The sequence below is a fragment of the Telmatherina bonti genome (assembly GCF_933228915.1).
Source record: "Telmatherina bonti genome assembly, chromosome: 13".
NCBI lineage: Eukaryota > Metazoa > Chordata > Actinopteri > Atheriniformes > Telmatherinidae > Telmatherina > Telmatherina bonti.
This window is the reverse complement of record NC_136611.1, coordinates 271,863-292,082: the sequence shown is the minus strand read 5'-3', so window position 1 is coordinate 292,082 and position 20,220 is coordinate 271,863. Positions and strand designations below refer to the sequence as shown.

General features: G+C 44.2%; 1 protein-coding gene across 6 annotated transcripts in view; it reads left to right on the top strand.

The window, feature by feature from the left end:
- Nucleotides 1-20,220, top strand: part of LOC306764394 (extracellular matrix organizing protein FRAS1-like) — a 623,368-nt gene that overhangs the window by 568,096 nt on the left and 35,052 nt on the right. For all 6 annotated transcript variants that reach the window (XR_013771547.1, XR_013771548.1, XM_079251555.1 and 3 more), the window contains 6 exons: nucleotides 10,932-11,045; nucleotides 11,607-11,757; nucleotides 16,126-16,285; nucleotides 16,378-16,546; nucleotides 16,625-16,871; nucleotides 17,570-17,914. Coding sequence is in view for 4 of the 6 variants with exons in the window: in XM_079251555.1 (XP_079107681.1) it covers nucleotides 10,932-11,045; nucleotides 11,607-11,757; nucleotides 16,126-16,285; nucleotides 16,378-16,546; nucleotides 16,625-16,871; nucleotides 17,570-17,914 (1,186 nt within the window). In the remaining 2 variants the exon portion in view is untranslated. The remainder of the gene's footprint in view (nucleotides 1-10,931; nucleotides 11,046-11,606; nucleotides 11,758-16,125; nucleotides 16,286-16,377; nucleotides 16,547-16,624; nucleotides 16,872-17,569; nucleotides 17,915-20,220) is intronic.

The window sequence follows — 20,220 nt, the reverse complement described above, 5'->3', positions numbered from 1 at the left end:
TTGCTATCACCTCTGGAGCCAGAGATTGCTTTTTAAGTAAAGGCTTGATTACAGCAGTTTTAAATGATTGTGGTACATATCCTGTCACTAAAGACATATTGATAAGATTTAGTAGTGATGTATTAATTAAAGGGAAAATGTCCTTAAAGAGGCTCGTTGGGAGAGGGTCTAAGATACAGGTGGATGGTTTAGATGAAGCTATTATTTTAGTTAATTCAGAGGGTTGGACAGGACAGAAACTATTTAGACACAAGTCAGATCCTGGTTCTAAGGATGCTTCGGAGACCACAACAGGCTCAACATTATAGGTAGAAGGAAGAATATTGTGGATTTGATCTCTAATAGTGTCAATTTTATTCCTGAAAAAATACATGAAATCATCCCAGCTAAGTGAGAAAGGAATACATGGCTCCACAGTGCTCCGGCTCCTAGTAAGCCTAGCTACAGTGCTGAAAAGAAACCGAGGGTTGTTTTTGTTTTCCTCTATCAATGATGAATAATAAGCTGTTCTTGCCGTACGTAAGGCTTTTTTGTATACGATTAAACTTTCTTTCCAGGTTAAGTGAGACTCCTCTAGTCCTGATGAACGCCATCTGTTTTCCAAACACCTTGATGCCTGTTTTAGAGCTCGAAGCTGGGAATTAAACCAGGGAGCCTTCATAATCTTACCTAATTTCTTCTTCTTTAGGGGAGCAACATTATCCAAGGTTGTACGCATTGAAGCTGTTATAGTATCAGCATGTTGATCAATCTGAGCAGGAGTAAGGCTTAAAGGGGGACTCTCAGTCATGCTAACACATGGTAGAGGGGAAAAAATTGATTTAATTGATTGTTTAAATTTTGTAATATTATTGTCTGATAAACATCTACTATAGTAGAAATTATTTTTGGTCAGTGAGTAATCAAATGAAGTGAATTCAAAGGTTAATAAGAAGTGATCGGACAAGACAGGGTTTTGAGGAAATACTTTGAGCTTATCAGTCTCAATACCAGATGTTAGAACAAGATCAAGAGTATGACCATGAGAGTGAGCGGCTCCATGGACATTTTGTGAAAACCCAACTGAGTTTAGAATAGAGCTAAAGGAAATGTTTAAACTATCATTTTCATGGTCAACATGAATATTGAAATCACCTAGTACAATGACCTTATCAGTAGTCAGCACTAACTCAGACAAGAGATCAGAGAATTCGGTCAGAAACTCGGAGTAAGGTCCAGGTGGGCGATACACTAATGCTAAAAGGAGCGGTTTCTCTCAATTCTATTTTGGATGAGATAAATTTAATGTCAGGAATTCAAAGGATTTATAGTTAGTTTTGTGCTTAGGATTAATTAAAAATTCTGACTTAAAAATAGCTGCAACACCTCCTCCTCTGCCTGTAGTTCTAGGAATGTGAAAGTTTAAATAGTTAGCTGGCGTAGCTTCATTAATACTAACATAATCCTCTTGCTGTAACCAGGTTTCCGTAAGACAGAATAAATCAATGTGGTGATCACCTATCAAGTCATTGACTAATAAAGACTTATTTGGGAGGGATCTAATATTCAGTAGGCCACACTTTATTGTCTTATTTTCAGATTTTATTAGATCCATTGTTTTTATTTTTATGTGGAATGGGGTTTTGGGTGGGCGGCGGCAGGTGGGAAGCTGCAGAAAAGTGTGTAGGACTACAATTCTGCCTCCTGGTCCCAACCCTGAGTTGTCAATTTAGCTGACTAATAAAAGAGTCCATATTGCTAGATAAGAGAGCGGCTCCATCCAACGTGGGATGGATGCCATCTCTCCTAATAAGACCAGGCTTTCCCCAAAAAGCGCTCCAATTATCTATAAAACCCACGTTGTTATCGGGACACCACCTAGACAACCAGCGGTTGAAGGATGACATGCGGCTAAACATGTCATCACTGATTAAATTTGGCAAGGGACCAGAGAAAACTACGGAGTCCGACATGCTCTTGGCAAAGTTACACACCGAAGCAACATTAATTTTAGTGACCTCCGATTGGCGTAACCGGGTGTCGTTACCGCCGACGTGAATTACAATCTTACGGTATTTACGTTTAGCCTTAGCCAGCAGTTTCAGATACGATTCGACGTTGCCCGCTCTGGCCCCAGGAATGCATTTGTACACAAGCACACTACATCATACACGCATCCCTCACATTGTGTCCCCCCTAACATGCCCCGTCCCATACCCCAGCTATCCTCATCCGCATCCCATTGCCCACCTATTTACCTCAATTATTTCCCCCTTATATCTCCCCTTATCCCCCCGCCCCCCTCCCACCCCAAACACACACACCTCTCACCTTCCATTTGCAACTTCACCATTTCGCTCACAGTCACCCTCCTCTCTCCTTCCCAACATGCCCCGTGTGCATCTCCGTTTGTGGCTTGTCTTTATTTGGTAAAGGGTTACTTGAACATCGTTTTCCTCATGTAGCCTTTTAAATTGACTTTGGCTCACTTCTGCTGCACGGCAGATAACGACTGCTCTTTGTAGCGTTAGCTCGGGCTCTCTAAGCAATCTGCATCAGAGTTGATCATTTGTGATACCATATACTACTCTGTCTCTGATCAGTGACTGTTAGATTTCCAAGTTCACTGTCTTTTACTTTACTTTTGAGATCTGTGATGTAGGCATCAATGGATTCAGACTTTCCTTGTACTTGCTAAAAACCTATTGCAACAGTTCTCTGTCAATGTGCAGACACAGTTCTGTTGTTGCACTGTGTTAACAGAACAGCATGGTCAAGCTACAGAGAGGAGGGAGAGAGAGACAGCACATCAGATGCATCGGGAGCAGAGGAAGTTAGCTATAAGCAACTGCTTGTTTTGCTATAAGCGTGAGCAATAAATTACCCACAACTTTTCTAGTTCCAGCAGAGGCCTGTGTGCACTGTTTCACTGCTGCTTGGTGAGGTGAAGGGAGTTTACCCTGAACCTAGCTGCTGCTAGCCACTGCTGAGTGAAGTGAAACGAGTTTACCCCGAAGCTATCTGCAGCTTCCCCTCCTCTCAGCCTCCTAAGCTGGTTTGGAGGAGGAAATTTTACAACTGTTTGTCAGAGGTTTCACAGGCCATGGTACAGTTGGTCAGGAAATTTGGTTGGTGGGAATTCGCTACCGGCATGTAAATATTCTTAAAGCAACTGGTGTGTTTCTGCTCAAGTACTGCAGAGGTTTTTAAAGTTATACAGTTTCATTGCACACTGCTTAAAATACAAGTGCTTGCTTTCAAAGCACAGTGTCCACAACCTGATGAGGGGACCAAACTGAAGAATGAGCTCTGGAAAATGGCTCTTTTTCTGTGAATTTGACAGTTCTTAGCTCAATGAATTCCTCATTGAGAATCTTCAAGTGTGCTACTTGGCTGTTATAGATCTTTGGTGCACATATCAAATACACAAATTCTCTAAGCTTTAAACACAACTGCCACACCTTGTCATCAAGTGGAGTTTTGAATCTGTTTCCAACCAGAATAGGAAGGAGACACAAGGGGCACCAGTTTTGAGCAGCATGCCTTCCTCCCTATGAAATGATCGGAGAAAGGACCCAAAAGCAGCACAAGAGATCTGGGCAGGTTAACAGTCTTTATTTTAGCCACTTGGTGAGGTTCGGTGCTGGAGTTGAACTCTGGTTCCCAATGAGTAGAGCAGAGAAACTTTCCTCTGGGCCGACAGAGTGGACACCAAGCACAACAAGGTGAGTGAAGATCCACACTCACGGTTGGGGGTCCTCCAGGACAGAAACCCAGTAACCACTGGGGAGCAGGCTCCAAGGGCAAGGCAGGAAGCGGAAGTCGGGGACAGATCAGGTCGGTAACGGGCAGGCAATTGCGGTCGGAGTGCTGGAAGGTCAGGCATGAGAGCAATGACAATCTGGCAGTGAGTGAATGGTGGAGGCTGCATATATGCGCAGGCTGAACTGATGGGGATTGTGAACAGGTGGCAGAGGCAGGTGAGAGCAGTGAACTGATTAGGGGTGTGGCAAGCAGCAATGCTGGAGGAAGCAAGGCTGATTGTGACACCCTATCAGGTTTGACCTCACATGGCTTGCATGATAATATTTCAACTTATTTGAACAGTCAAACTTTACACCACGTGTCATTTCCTGGTTTAGGGCTGCGGCTGCCACTCTGTTTTTGTATGTTTCTATAGTTCTTTTCGGACCTGATTTGGTGGAATCTGTTTGAAACAACTCTGTATATGACACAGTACCGGCAAAAATGTTTGCTATTACTAAAGTTTTCAGTAAATCAACCAATACTGTGTGTTCCAAGATTATCTCTAGCAATAGCAATAACGGAACGTTTTACCCTCTCTTCATCCCCATATTCAATTCCTTTTTTTAGTCACTGACTAAAGTGGAGAACACTTTTTATTGTCCAAAATATTGGAAATCCTCCTCTCTGCACAGCATTACAGGTTGCATTGGATCAAAGGAAGACCTGTTGTGTGGCACAATCTTGGCAAGGGTCATGCACATAGCCAGGTGTTTTTTGTGCCTGAGCTAAGTAGGCTCACAAATTCAAATGAATCCTGATACAAAATGACAGGCAATGACGATTGTGGTTCTTGTGAAAGTATATATTTTTTCATGTTTTTTCCATGTCTCACATCTTCCAAAACATCAGGAGTTGTTTTGGTGGCAGCTTTAGATTGGGCATACTGCTCTTTAACAGAGCTTTGCGTTAGGAGTGATTTTATTGTATTCTTGATGGGTACATACTGAGAGAATCTCTTTGCCTTTAGCATCAATCCTCAAATGAATCTTAGCTGGCTCCAAATAGCTAAATCTGCTCTGAAAGAAACTTTTACAGGTTTGATCTGTTCTAAACACTCTTTCGTTGCCCATTTTCAAAAGGTTATCTTTTGAGAGATCATCAAGAAGCCTTTTAATATCCTTTTCAGGCACATTCAGCTTTTTTAGGTCTTCATGCATCCAAGACAGAAGATGAGTCAAGTCAGTGTTATGCACCTCTCGTATTTCCTCTGTTAATGTCTGAATTGCACTGGCTGGGAACAGCATTTTTGTTTGCATTCAGAGAAAACCATGGCCAGATTGTTTATAAAATCATCTGTGTCCACTACATCACTGGTTTTATCATTATCATCATCAAATACTGCATCCAAAGTGTGACTTGGTTCATGCTCTGCTGATTTTTCCATGCAGGCAGTCGGGAATGTTACTAGAACTGGTAGAAGTTTGGCTACTAGATGGAGAACTAGAGATTTTTTGTTTTCGGTTCAAGTGTGAGACAAAGGATAAACAAAGACGAAAATATTTTGTTAAGTTAATATTGGGGTCACTAGGCTTTTATGCCAACTTTAATATGCCAATGAAGATGTTCTAGTAATTTTGATAAGTTAGCTGACTCAAAGCTACAACCTTCAAAAGTACAAGCCAAATCAACTCCCTCAATTTTGTTTTCAAATCCTGGTTTAGCGGTCTTCCTATGAAAGTGGTACATGTGGCTTTGAACTGTCACGTGTCACAAAAGTGCCAAAGCATTCTGCTAAATGCCACATGGAAATCTAAAATTAGTTAGATTTATGTGTATCCTCAGTGACGAACAAAAGCACGAACTGAAGCTGTAGTAAATTTACAGTGCTTGCAGGAATAACTTACTTTGATGACAAGCAGACTAATTACTACTCCCAGTTAAGTGTGGTTTACCACATCCTGAAAAAGAAGGCAGGGAGTGTAAAACATCTTTTTTTACACCCAGTAATTACAACATTACTTACCGATTTACTGTGAGTCCGTCTAGTATTTGGTGGAGTGAAGGATCTGTGGTTCCTGTACGAAAACTGTGGCAGAGACCGAGGAGGGTGAAAGAATCTTTTCCAGACGCAGCCAAACAACATCAACAAAAAAATAAATAAATAAAAAATAAAAAAATTACAAACACAATGCAAATACATAAAAACTTTAAAAAAAAAAACAAAAAACCAAAAAATAAAAAATAAAACAGAGCTTTATGTAAAGAACCGAAATTTGGATAAGTAGCTTTTCAGGGAGCTTGTCACAAGTAAGGACTGTCTGTGCACTGCTCATACCACAGTTAGTCCCACATACGATGACGTGACTGGCCCATTCAGAGCTTCTCGATTAAAATTTCTTGACCATCATTGGATAAATCTATGTCCATTTAAGTCCATTTTGACCATTGGAGATTAACAAAAAGATGGATAAAACTTATTAAAAAGATAATTAAGTGCAATCAAACATTGTAATAAACATTGCAAGTCCCATTGGTTAAAAACAGAAATTTAAACACAGAATGAATATATATATATATATATATATATATATATATATATATATATATATATATATATATATATATATATATATATATACACATATATCTTCTTCATCTTCAGCCGCTTATCCGGGGTCGGGTCGCGGGGGCAGCAGTCTAAGCAGGGAAGCCCAGACTTCCCTCTCCCCAGCCACATTTGCCAACTCTGCGGGGGGATCCCAAGGCGTTCCCAGGCCAGCCGAGAGATATAATCCCTCCAGCGTGTCCTGGGTCTTACCCGGGGTCTCCTCCCAGAGGGATGTGCCTGGAACACCTCACCAGGGAGGTCCAGGAGGCATCCTGACCAGATGCCCGAGCCACCTCAACTGGTTCCTCTCGATGCGGAGGAGCAGCGGCTCTACTCTGATCTCCTCCCGGATGACCGAGCTCCTCACCCTATCTCTAAGGGAGAGCCCGGCCACCCTGCGGAGGAAACTCATTTCAGCCGCCTGTATACGAGATCTCCTTCTTTCGGTCACAACCCACAGCTCATGACCATAGGTGAGGGTAGGAACGTAGATCGACTGGTAAATCGAGAGCTTCGCCTTCTGGCTCAGCTCCTTCTTCACCACGACAGACCGGCGCAGAGTCCGCATTACTGCAGACGCCGCAACCAATCCGTCTGTCGATCTCGCGCTCCATCCTTCCCCCACTCGTGAACAAGACCCCGAGATATTTAAACTCCTCCACTTGTGGCAGGACCTCACTCCCGACCCGGAGAGGGCAATCCACCCTATTCCGGCTGAGGACCATGGTCTCAGATTTGGAGGTGCTGATTCTCATCCCAGCCGCTTCACACTCGGCCGCGAATCGCTCAATTGAGAGCTGGAGATCATGACCAGATGAAGCCAACAGGACCACATCATCTGCAAAAAGCAGGGACCCAATCCTGATGCCACCAAGCCGGATCCCCTCAACACCTCAGCTGCACCTATAAATTCTGTCCATATAAGTTATGACCAGAATCGGTGATAAAGGGCAGCCTTGGCGGAGTCCAACCCTCACCGGAAACGAATCCGACTTACTACCGGCAATGCGGACCAAGCTCTGACACCTGTCGTACAGGGACCGGACAGCTCGTACAAGGGGGTCCGGTACCCCATACCCCATACTGAGGTCAGCAGCTCCCCATCTCCACTGTACACAGTATTGATGGAGCACTGCTTCCCCCTCCTGAGCCGCCGGATGGTGGACCAGAATCTCCTCGAAGCCGTCCGGAAGTCTTTCTCCATGGCCTCGCCGAACTCCTCCCATGCCCGAGTTTTTGCCTCGGCAACAGCCGAAGCTGCGTGCCGCGTAGCCTGCCGGTACCCATCAGCTGCCTCCAGAGTCCCACAGGCCAAGAAGGCCCGATAGGACTCCTTCTTCAGCTTGATGGCATCCCTCACTGCTGGTGTCCACCAACGAGTCCTGGGATTACCGCCACGACAGGCACCAACGACCTTACAGCCACAGCTCCGGCTGGCCGCCTCAGCAATAGAGGCACGGAACACAGTCCATTCGGACTCAATGTCCCCCGCCTCACGCGGGACATGGTTGAAGCTCTGCTGAAGGTGGGAGTTGAAGCTCGCTCTGACGGGGGACTCAGCCAGACGTTCCCAGCAGACCCTCACAACACATTTGTTTCTGCCAGATCTGACCGGCTTCCTCCCCCACCATCTGAGCCAACTCACCACCAGGTGGTGATCAGTTGACAGCTCCGCCCCCCTCTTCACCTGAGTGTCCAAGGCATGTGGCCGCAGGTCTGACGATACGACTACAAAATCCATCATGGAACTGCGGCCCAGGGAATCCTGATGCCAGGTGTACATATGGACACTCTTATGTTGGAACATGGTGTCCGTTATGGACAATCCATGACGATTACAGAAGTCCAATAACAAAACACCATTTGGGTTCAGAGGGGGGGGACCATGGCTCTCAATCACTCCCCTCCAGGTCTCACTGTCATTGCCCACGTGAGCATTGAAGTCCCCCAGCAGAACAATGGAGTCCCCAGAAGGAGCACCCTCCAGCACTCCCTCCAAGGACTCCAGAAAGGGTGGGTACTCTGAACTGCTGTTCGGTGCATAAGCACAGACAACAGTCAGGACCCGTCCCCCCACCCGGAGGCGGAGGGAAACTACCCTTTCATCCACCGGGGTAAACCCCAACGTGCAGGCACCAAGCTGGGGGCTGATGAGAATGCCCACATCTGCTCGGCGCCTCTCACCATGAGCAACTCCAGAGTGGAAGAAGGTCCAGCCCCTCTCGAGGGTTCTGGTTCCAGAGCCCAAGCCATGCGTCGAGGTGAGTCCAACTATATCTAGCCGGAACCGCTCAACCTCGCGCTCAAGCTCAGGCTCCTTCCCCACCAGAGAGGTGACGTTCCACGTCCCTAGAGCCAGCTTCTGCAGCCGGGGATCGGACCGCCAGGATCCCCGCCTCTTGCTGCCGCCCAGCTGTAACCCTTTCGGGCTGAGCCTGACCGGGCCCCATGGGCGAAGGTCCAGCCAGATGCATGCCCTTGTACCCCACCTTGTACCCCTCCCGGTAACCCGCATCTGGGCAAGGGAAAGTTTCTGCACAGGTTTGTGTTCATCATAAGGGTTTGATGAGCCGTGCTTGGTCTGGTCCCTCAAATTGTCCACTTAGGAAGCAACACTGATTGACAATCAGTTCCACCTGCTGTTGTGCAAATGGAACAGACAACAGGTGAAAATTACAGGCAACTGGCAAGACACACCCAATAAAGGAGTGGTTCTGCAGGTGGAGACCACAGACCACTTCTCAGTTCCGATGCTTTCTGGATGATGTTTTGGTCTGAATGCTGGTGGTGCTTTCACTCTAGTGGTAGCATGAGACGGAGTCTACAACCCACACAAGTGGCTCAGATAGTGCAGCTCATCCAGGATGGCACATCAATGCCAGCTGTGGCAAGAAGGTTTGCTGTGTCTGTCAGCGTCGTGTCCAGAGCATGGAGGCGCTACCAGGAGACAGGCCAGTACATCAGGAGACGTGGAGGAGGCCGTGGGAGGACAACAACCCAGCAGCAGGACCGCTACCTCCTTCTTTGTGCAAGGAGGAACAGGAGGAGCACTGCCAGAGCCCTGCAGAATGAGCTCCAGCAGGACACATATGTGGATGTGTCTGCTCCAACAGTCAGAAACAGACTCCATGAGGGTGGTATGAGGGCCCGACGTCCACAGGTAGGGGTTGTGCTTCCAGCCCAACACCGTTCAGGACGTTTGGCATTTGCCAGAGAACACTAAGATTGGTAAATTCTCCACTGGCGCCCTGAGCTCTTCACAGATGGAAGCAGGTTCACACTGAGCACATGTGACAGACGTGACAGAGTCTGGAGACGCCGTGGAGAACGTTCTGCTGCCTGCAACATCCTCCAGCAGGACCGGTTTGGCAGTGGGTCAGTAATGGTGTGGGGGGGCATTTCTTTGGAGGGCCGCACAGCCCTCCATGTGCTCGCCAGAGGTAGCCTGACTGCCATTAGGTACCGAGATGAGATCCTCAGACCCCTTGTGGGACCATATGCTGGTGCGGTTGGCCCTGGGTTCCTCCTAATGCAAGACAATGCGAGACCTCATGTGGCTGGAGTGTGTCAGCAGTTCCTGCAACACCAAGGCATTGATGTTATGGACCGGCCCGCCCGTTCCCCAGACCTGGATCCAGCTGAGCTGGAGTTCGATTCCAGGCTTCCCCTGACTATGTGCTGAAGTGTCCTTGGGCAAGACACTGAACCCTAAGTTGCCCCCCGATGTGCCTATCGTGGTAATAGCGTGTATGTAAGTCGCTTTGGATAAAAGTCTCCGATAAATGACTGTAGAATAGAATAGTTTTCCTGTCTTAAATTGACCCTGTTTTTTTTTTCTACACACTGTTTATCACTGATAACCTCACACAGTTTTGATCATTACTTTCCCAGACAAGCTTCATGAAAAAAAAACAACTTCCAAATTAAGTCATAACTTAAATGTATTCTAGAGGAAAAAGAAGGATATCTGTACAAAGTGTGAAATACATCAATGTCTTGAGAAAGGACTGAAAACAGTGGATATTGAAACTTAAGATCATCATGCTGTTAAAGAACGAGTGTGTTAATCAGAGTAAACAGGTTCAAATAAAGTCAAGGAAGCAATGAAAGTCTCGTCACGAAAATGAATTATATTTGTATGTGCACCTCCCTGCAGGACACTCCAGAGGTTGTAATATATGAGTCTCCCTTAATCAATGGTCACAAAGCGAAACAGTTCCAGCGGGCTCAGAAATATATGAAGACTTATTTTTCACCAGATTTATTTTTTGATGAATGCTGTGCGGCACCACATGGTCTAGATGGTTATTAAATGATTATTGGACATCCAAACAAGACTGCTTCATTGGCAAGGTGGTGGCAAAGTGATGGTTTGTGCCAAATAATGGAGAGTGAGATGGTTGGACCATTTTTGGAGATAATCCTGCACTCCAGCTAGGAACAAACTTCAAAAGTTTGAAAAGATAAAATGATCGCTAAAGCAAATGGACTGTGTTTAAACCATCAGATTTTTTTTTTCTCAAAAAGAGTCTCCACCATCCTTGAGAATGTATCTTTAATTATAACTTTTCTTTCTATGGTACATTTGTTTTTCAAGATTGTTACAGCCGCTCCCCAGAAGTTCAAGATCGATATACTGCCAGTGGATGATGGGACACCACGAATTGTAACCAACCTGGGACTGCAGTGGCTGGAATACATGGATAACAAGGTACACACAACTTTATTAAAATCTTCATATAACTGTCATTAAATGGGATTTATGATGTTCAGAAAAAAAGCACTAATTCTATTCTACAGTAATTTGTTCTAAATTCTAATTCATCTCATGATTTTTGTCTCCTTTATATGAATTATTCACATGCAACAGTGTTTTGTTGTTTGAAAAAACTTCATTTAAAATATATTTCTGACATTCATATGCTAGCCACCAACCCTAACCCTATGAAAGTAACAAGAATAAAAATGAAAATAAAATAAAAAGAATCTGACCCAGCATTATTTTTAATCTAACTGATTATTTCTGTGAGCATCGCCCCATAAGAGTAGTTTTAAACATATGACGTTGTCCTAGCGGGTTTGGTTCACTTGAGTTAAGTGCAGTTTGAAGACAAACCAAACGCAAGTGTAAAATCTTTCAGAAAATCCTCACAATTGGACGTAGTTCCCTGGATTATTGTGGTGTCATCATGGAAGTGTTGTATAGCAATAGACTGAAGTTTAAAACTAGAACTCATTCTAAACATTTTTTTTTTTCTTTTTTTTTTGGCAGCCTACTAACCTGATCACCAAAAAGGAGCTGCTGACAATGGACCCAGACACAGATGACGGACAGCTGGTGTATGAAATCACTACCGAGCCAAAGCACGGCTTCCTGGAGAGCAAATTCAAACCTGGGAACCCCATCACCACCTTTACCCAAGGTACTCAAAATCTGACTTTAACCTGAGGCCTTTTTGTTCAGCTGAGGAGGCTTTAATGAAGCCATTAGGAATGAAATATTATCACTGTTTTTATAATTAGGTGCTACTTTCTCATAGGCTCCTCTTCAGTATCTTAGCTGTTCCTAGGATTGATCTCTTCTGGACGGAGATGTCTGATGTTTTTCCAGATATCTGTTGGAGCCTCTTCTCCAGGTTTTCCTGGAGGTCTTGGTACTTCTCCAGTTTCTCCTTTTTCCTGATATTTCCATCATTAGGGAAATATGTATCCATATACATTGATCACTACGGCTTTCCTCTGCTGCTTCTCCATGATCACTATGTCCGCTTGGTTGGCCACCACCATTTTATCTGTCTGGATCTGGAAGTCCCAGAGGATCTTAGCCCTCTCATTCTCCACCACATTGGGGGGAGTTTCCCACTGGGACTTAGGGGTCTCCAGTCCATATTCTGCACAGATGTTTCTGTACACTATTCGGTTATGGCGCTCCATGTATTTTTTGCCTGCCAGTATCTTGCACCCTGCTGTGAGATGGTATAAAATGGGAGGGTAATATGCCAAGAATCAAATATAAAACTTTACTACGTTAAAAAAAAAACAGTGTATGTCAGTCTTCCATGCCTCTTGGAGTATTACACAGCTCAGCTTTGGTCTCATATGCTGGTATGACGATTGTTTTTTGCAAGATGTAAGGATTTGGAGCTTGCAAGCTCAATTACTCTCCCAATTCAAGCTATTATTTCATATTATTACTGATGTGAAGTTGTTGGACTAGCTTTCAGATAGGACTAAATTCTTCATTACACTTAAACATTTGGAAATAGAGTTAAAAGCTATGTCACATACAAGAGGTGAAATGGTTTGCTTTTGATCGTAACGCTTTTCCTAATTCAAATGATACAAGTTTCTGTAGATGGGCAGAACTAGGTATTGCAGCATATTGTACTTTGTTACACCAGGAGGTGCTAAAGATGTTTGTCGCTGAAAGAAGAATTTAACCTTGAACAACAGATTTCTGCAAATTCTGCACTATGTTGGGACTACAACAAAGATATGTATTTGGTGACGTTAGAACAGGGGATGCTAAAAATATTTCTGATAGTCTGCGGACAACACAGAAATGATCTCCAGGACATATAATTGCTTCATGAACAGAATATAACAGGGAACATTATATGAAAGAGAGGTGGGATGGGGAGACTGGCAGCACCCGCTCATTGAGGAGCAACTTAGGATATGTCAATGACAGACAAAAATTTCATTCTGGAGAGAGCTTTGCTAGAAGAGTATGGTTAGATTATTCATCACTCCTTATCAGAAACATCAAAAAATGAGAACACAGAATGCTGTGTCTGCTGCCAGACTAAAGATGAAAATCATCGTAGTGTATTTTGGTCATGTGGTAATCACTCCCACTATCCCTTTCAGATTTGATGTTTATCTTTGCAACATTCCAGAGAAAATACACCCCTCATCAAGATTCTGTTGGTCCCAGGTGAAGCCATAACTCACAGGTGGCTGAAGCCTCGAGCTCCCTCGATTGAAGATTGGGTAGATTTAATATACCAGATAAACAAAATGGAAAACATAACATACTCCCTAAGACTGCAATGTGAGAAGTTTGTTACTACATGATTACACTGCTCTTGTAGGGACCAGCAGCAGGTTTGTGTTGCTCTGCTGCTTCTTTCAGGTTTCATTGATACCCAAGTTTTTTGTGTGCTTGTGTAAAATGATATTGTTGGGAAAATTTACGACACTATTTTTACAATGAAAGTTAGATATTTGATTCTTTCACTATTCCTTTAAGCTGGGTTTCCATACTCACCCACATCAACTTGGGCAGAAATACACCAGAGAATGTTCAGGAACATTCCGGGTCTTCTGGACCCAGTAGGGAATATCCCGTCCCTAGGGGACCTGAACAAAGACATTAAAAATCATCGGATACAGGCGTGAAGGTTGAAGTGGGGATTAAAACCCAGGAAACAAGAGAGGAGACAAGGAGTGCGAGCGAGATTGGGATGATATGGGCTAAAACGGGTTACCCTCCCATCGGTATTCCTCGCTAATGTCCAGTCCCTCAGAAATAAGTTGAGCTTCAGGCAAACATACTACAGGTGTTTCTCAATTCAGGGTCTGCACACTTCCAAGTGCACAGACTGCGTAGGCAACAAAGTGTTCTATGTCGTCTACACACTGAAGTGCGCTAATCCTTTGTTTTTACTCCAGTCAGGTGTTTTCTGTTCCTCCCAGTCAGACTTCTGCACCTGTTGACAGGTGTTTTCTCCCACTGTTCATCAGTAAAATGCTCTAATTTGTCCAGGATCGATTTGTTTGCTTTTTTTCTTTAACTCAATTAAATGACAAAACAGCGTCTTATATGACTGGATTATAATTTAGCACATGTTTAATTATTGTTCCTGATTCCAGTCTCCAGTTGTCTGAGTGACTGGAATAAATTCCACCTTTTCTTTAATGAAAGCTGACAAAGACATCTGAGGACGACTGGAATGAAATTCATTGTGGTTATTGGACACAAATATGTGTGTTTATACATAAAAATAAAGAAATAAAGGGTCTGGCTGGTGTGGTACCTACACCAGCGCTCTGCTTTTCATTCTTTTCTATCAGAAACGCAATGAATTCTGGGACAGGAGAGGGTGCAAAGGAAACATCTCTTGTATCCTTCGTTTTAAGCTAATCTGGAGCCAAACGAAGTGTGCATTTGAAGGGTTGATTTGAAGGAGCCTTTGAATTGAGACAGCACTTGGCGTGCCACGATGATGCATGCAGCCGACGAATCTGCACTTCGACGTGTGCAGACCTGAATTGAGAAACACCCAACATCTCATTGAGAACAGGAATGCCTCCATCATGGCCTTCACTGAGACATGGCTTACATCCATGGACCTGGACTGGGACATGACAGTGACCGGCTTCAGCACACTTGTCTGACTTGACAGGACTGCAGAAGTAATGGGGAAATCCTAAGGGGAGTGTCTGAATCTACGTCAACAACTGGTGGTGCAAAGACTTGGTTTAAGAAAGTCTACATGCACGTGTGACACTGATCTGCCAGCCATCTTTCTTCATCCCTTTTATTTACCGAGGGAATTTCCTCAGTTGTTTGTGATTGTTGTATGTATGCACCCCAAAGCAAATGTACAAAAAGCAGTAGATATCATCTATAAAGTGACTCAAAGGCTCCAGTAACTTTCTCCTGATGCTCCGCTTGTATTGATGGGAGACTTTAATAACTGAAAACTAAAAAAGTCATTGAATTTGTATCAGTATGTAACCTGCACTACCAGGAAGAAAAGGACTTGTGTTTTGGGACCATCAAAGGCCTACAAAGCTTCTTCTAGACCCCCTCTTGGCTTCTCTGACCACAGAACTGTCCTCCTCTCCCATGTGTACAAACCAGTACTGAAGAGGGGAAAAATGTAAAGTTTGGGATGCAGAGAGCATTTCCATGTTACAGGAATACATGGAATGTACAGACTGGTCTGTATGCAAGGACTCTGCCCTGAACTTAGATGAATTAACTGATATGGTCTGCAATTATATTGCTTTTTGTGAGGACATAGTGATGAAGAAGAAGGTTATTAAAGAGTATTCGAACAACAAACCTTTGGTCACAACTAACTTAACTTAAAGCAGGTACTCAGGAAAAAGCATCCAACTTTTAATTGACTTAAGAGACTTAAGAGAAGCACATAAAGATGTTAGAGCACAATGAAAAAGGCTAGAGGATGAACTTAGTAGTAATTATCTTAAAGCAGTGTGGGAAGGAATGAAGACAATGACAGGTATGGCCAAAACTGATCAGGATCCAATTAGGTTGAAAGATTATAACACAAATAAAGAACTGGTTGAGGCTCTGAATAAGTTTTATTTAAGATTTGAATGTCAGAGTTTTACAGTGATGGAAGCAGAAACGCCAGTCTGAGAGTCCAACGTAAGCTGGAGAGAAACGCTGTAATGTCAGTGTATTAAAGTTTAAAGGTGAACAAGAGCCTTTTTAGACCCACTGCAGTTTGCTTACAGACGCGGCAGTGGAGTGGAGGATGCTCGCATCACTCTACTTCACCGGCTGTTAAGACATCTTTAGGGTCCCGGGACACATGCCAGACTTATTTGTGGAGTTTTCGTCTGCTTTTAATCTCATCCAACCTAGTAGTTTAACTCAAGAGTTTGCTTAATGATTTTAAAATTGATATTAACTTAGCTAACAGACTGAATGTGTAAAATGCTGTGACATGAATTGTAAATTAATATTATTATTATTATTAGTTACCAATAAAAATAAAGTAAAAAAATTAAAAAGTAATCTCTATCCCTTTAAGCTGATGTCAGTTTGGGCCTAATCCGATATCAGCTGCATCAGGAAAATATCCAGGAGACCATGGACAACTTTAAGTTCCTGGTCAAAGACAGCAAACCGAACGTCGTCAGCGACAACGTCTTCCACATCCAGTGGTCTGTCATCAGCTTTGAGCATAAGAGGTGTGTATCAAGAGTACAGTTTTCACAACATAAACTCCCCACTCATGAACATTTTCATCATTATAAAACAAGTCCTCATCTCTTTTCCTCAGCTACAATGTGAGTGAGAAGGCTGGAACAGTTGCAGTAACAGTGAAGCGAACAGGTAACCTCAACCAGTATGCCATCGTGCTCTGCCGGACCGAACAGGGTAGTGCCATTTCCACCAGCAGCACTGGATCCCATCCCGGCCACCAGGACTATGTGGAATATGCCGGACAGGTAACGGAGCTCTAGCAAGAAATTTGCGCACATTTCTTATTGATACTTCTTTCACTGTTCCGTTTCAATATCTTCCAGGTGCAGTTTGATGAGCGTGAAGATACCAAGGTGTGTACAATCCTTATTAACGATGACAAGGTGTTTGAGGGGATCGAAAGCTTTCATGTGGAGCTGAGCATGCCTGTGTATGCACTGCTGGGAGGGAACACGCGTGCCATCGTCAACATCAATGACACAGAGGATGAGCCCACCCTGCAGTTTGACAAGAAGACCTATCACGTTAATGAAAGTGCTGGCTTCTTCCACGCCCCTGTTGAAAGGAAAGGTAAGAAGTTCAGTTCAAACTGGAACCACTACATTAACACCGTGCGTTAACATCATGACTGATGTTAATCCATCATCTTCAATCAACTTTTTATACTAATTTGAACTTAATTCTCTTTGAATTCCTTCTGACAAACAAACTGCAAAATAACCAAAGGTTACACAGGCTGCTGTAGCCTTTGGTTATTATATCAATTTATAAAGGCTTCACAAATTCAGGACCATATATCGGAGAGATTCAATAGTAGAAAATGGTAGAAACAAGTCAGCACTTGCTGGACACAGGTAGGAACATGTTCTTCCCATCCCTTACCAGTTTTAACTGGTCTTTGCCTTGGCTCATCAAGCTCCTCTACCAATTTTTTTCCCATGATTTACCACTGATTCTATAAACAGTTTCATAGTGTGTACTCCAATTTGTTAAAATCAGTATCTACCACGAATGGAGTATGGAGTTTCATCTTTTATTCCAGAAAGAGGCAATTTCACACATAGCCAAGCTAATAAATTCAGATGATATGAAACTCTGAAAGAACTGCAAGACTTGTAGCAGCCCAGAAACCTGAGTGGAGTTTATCTGCTGAGCATCAGTCACAGGTTAACTTAGTCAGCCAATCAGACTCTCGGCAAGATGGCAAAATACAGCTGTTATGAAAGGAAAAGGAAAACTTAACTCAGACTTTGGTTGTCCTGGTCCAGGTGACACCTCTAGCACCGTGTCTGCTCTCTGCTACACCGTGGCCAAGTCAGCTCAGGGCAGCAGCTTCCACGCTCTGGAGTCCGGCTCCGACTACAAGAGCCGCAGCATGACCAGAGATAACCGTGTTATCCTCGGACCTGGGGTCAGCATGTCCACATGTGATGTAAAACTTATCGATGACAGCGAGTACGAACTGTCTGAGGAGTTTGAGCTGGTGCTATCGGATGCCTCAAATAATGCCCGCATGGGGGAGGTATCTCTGGCCAAGGTTGTCATCGATGGACCCAATGATGCATCGACAGTCTCCCTGGGAAATGCAACCTTTACTTTCAGTGAAGATGCGGGTAAGAACAACCTAGAGCATCTTTTTATGTATTGTCTAATGCCATCTTAATTCATTGCAATCCCCATTGTGAGCCAAACTGATGGAAATGGATCTTTAGCTAATACCTTTAAGATGAGGTTTGTGATTTGCTTTTTATATCTAACATCAAACTTTGTTCAAAAGTTGCCAGTGGCCATGTTTGCGTGCCCATAATTTCTTCAACTGGGTAAAAATTTCAATAAGACTTATGTTTAAATTAGCTGGAAAGTTATTGCAATAATGTTTATTTGCATGCATCACATACCAGCCCATTGTCTGACTTTTAGGAAAATGGAGTAGAAGATGCACTAATGATTTCTGATATAAATTACTTATATATCTGCCTGTGTGTATTTAATGCTTGTAGTTATTTCCTCCATTTGTAGTTTTGAATTCTTTTCTTATCTCAGGCAACATATTTGTATCACATACATTTAAGTTCTGTTTTGGTCTCCCACTCAATTTAACTTCTATATAGATTATACTGAGTAAAGCAAACAGTGCAATATGTGCAACATAACAAAGTACTTTATGTTGATGTGTAACTAACATGACAGGCATGATATTTTTTTAATTAGTGTTTGGAATATGCATTTTAATACATATTGATTAGAACAGTTGTCACAACCCACCTCTCTTAAAAAGACTGAAATATTGATCTGATTCAGTGTGATTGGTTTGCAATCTTCCAACTGGTTTACATGAAGGTTTTTATTCTTTTTTGTCTTGTCCAGCATTTAAGCAGGCAAAATGGATTTTCTGGATGCTGTATTCTGCTGGGCAAATTTACTTTGCCAAGGGAAGCATCATAGATACAATGCTCCCCTTGATATTCTGGATTTTAAGTTTATTTTTCTATTTATTTTGCATATTTGTTTGTATTACAAAGTTTGTACTGCTGGACCGAACTGGAGAGGACAGAAGAGGGACAGAAAGAGAATAAAAAAGAAGAGAAAACAGAAAACACCTCGTACAGAGAAAAAGAGAAAGAAAGAAAAAAAAGATTGAGAAAGAGAACAACCTACATACATTTGCGTGTATATAAGCACACATACACACCCACTTATATATACACACATCCATACACCTATACACACTGGAGTCATGTTCCCCCTGCGGGAGGACGAAGCCATCAACTATCAGGAAAACCCAGAACTCACAAGCTAGATCAGACACACAGGAAGAAAACCAGCCGTTGTTAGTAAATAAACCTGCAGGCGACTCAGTGACTGTGTCACATGCAGAACATACAGAGTGGAACGTGTTCAGAGAAGAGAGATCATGCCAATGTGGCCCCTAACCCACACAATGTGGCCCCGCCCACACAATGTGACCCCAAGAGGAAGGCCCGGAGAACCCCGAGGCTCGAGCAGCTGGCGGCCGTTCCCAAGCACAGATCCCAACCACCCCGCTCCGGAGCCAGCCATGCATCCACCCAGGAGGTGGCAGAGGGGGGGCCCCAGCAGAGCCCCCCATGGTCATGAGGAACAGGCCCCAGCAGGCCTGGACTGGCAAAGCCCGGCTCCGCTGGGAACCGGCCACCAAGGGCAGACCGAGTGCGGGCCCCAGGGCCCCAGGGCCCCAGGAGCCCGAAGGCAACCCCCCCCCCGCAGGCAGAAGGTACAGCCCACGCCAATAGAGAGCCAGGACACCCAGACCGCCACTGAATGGCAGCCAGGCCGTGCCCCCCAGGCACCAAGGCCCTTTCACCCCTCCCACACACACACACACACACTCACAAACGTGCACACACACTCCCTTCCCACACACACACTATCTATCCTGTCGCTAACAGACACTCCATCTCACACTCCCCTGCTCTTCTGCCCCCCCTCTATACACCCACACACACCCCATCACATACTCCACTCTACACACATACACATTCCCTAACCCCCCTTCCATTCGGCCTCATATTCCTTATACACACTACATCACACATGCATCCATCTCATTGTGTGCCCCCTAACACGCCCCTTCCCATACCCCATCCATCCTCATCTGCATCCCATTGCCCACCCACTTACCTGAATTATTTCTCCATTATTTCTCCCCTTACCCTACCACCCCACCCCCAAACACACACACACACACACACACCTCTCACCTTCCATTTACAACTTCACCCGTTCACTCACAGTCACTCTCCTCTCTCCCTCCCAACATGCCCCGAGTGCGACGCCCCATGGGGACAGAGGGCAGGCAGACCTCCACAAAGGCCCCCATGACCACAGCCCACCACCCCCAGTGCCCCCCAAATCCCTTACAGATGCAACCGACCAGCAC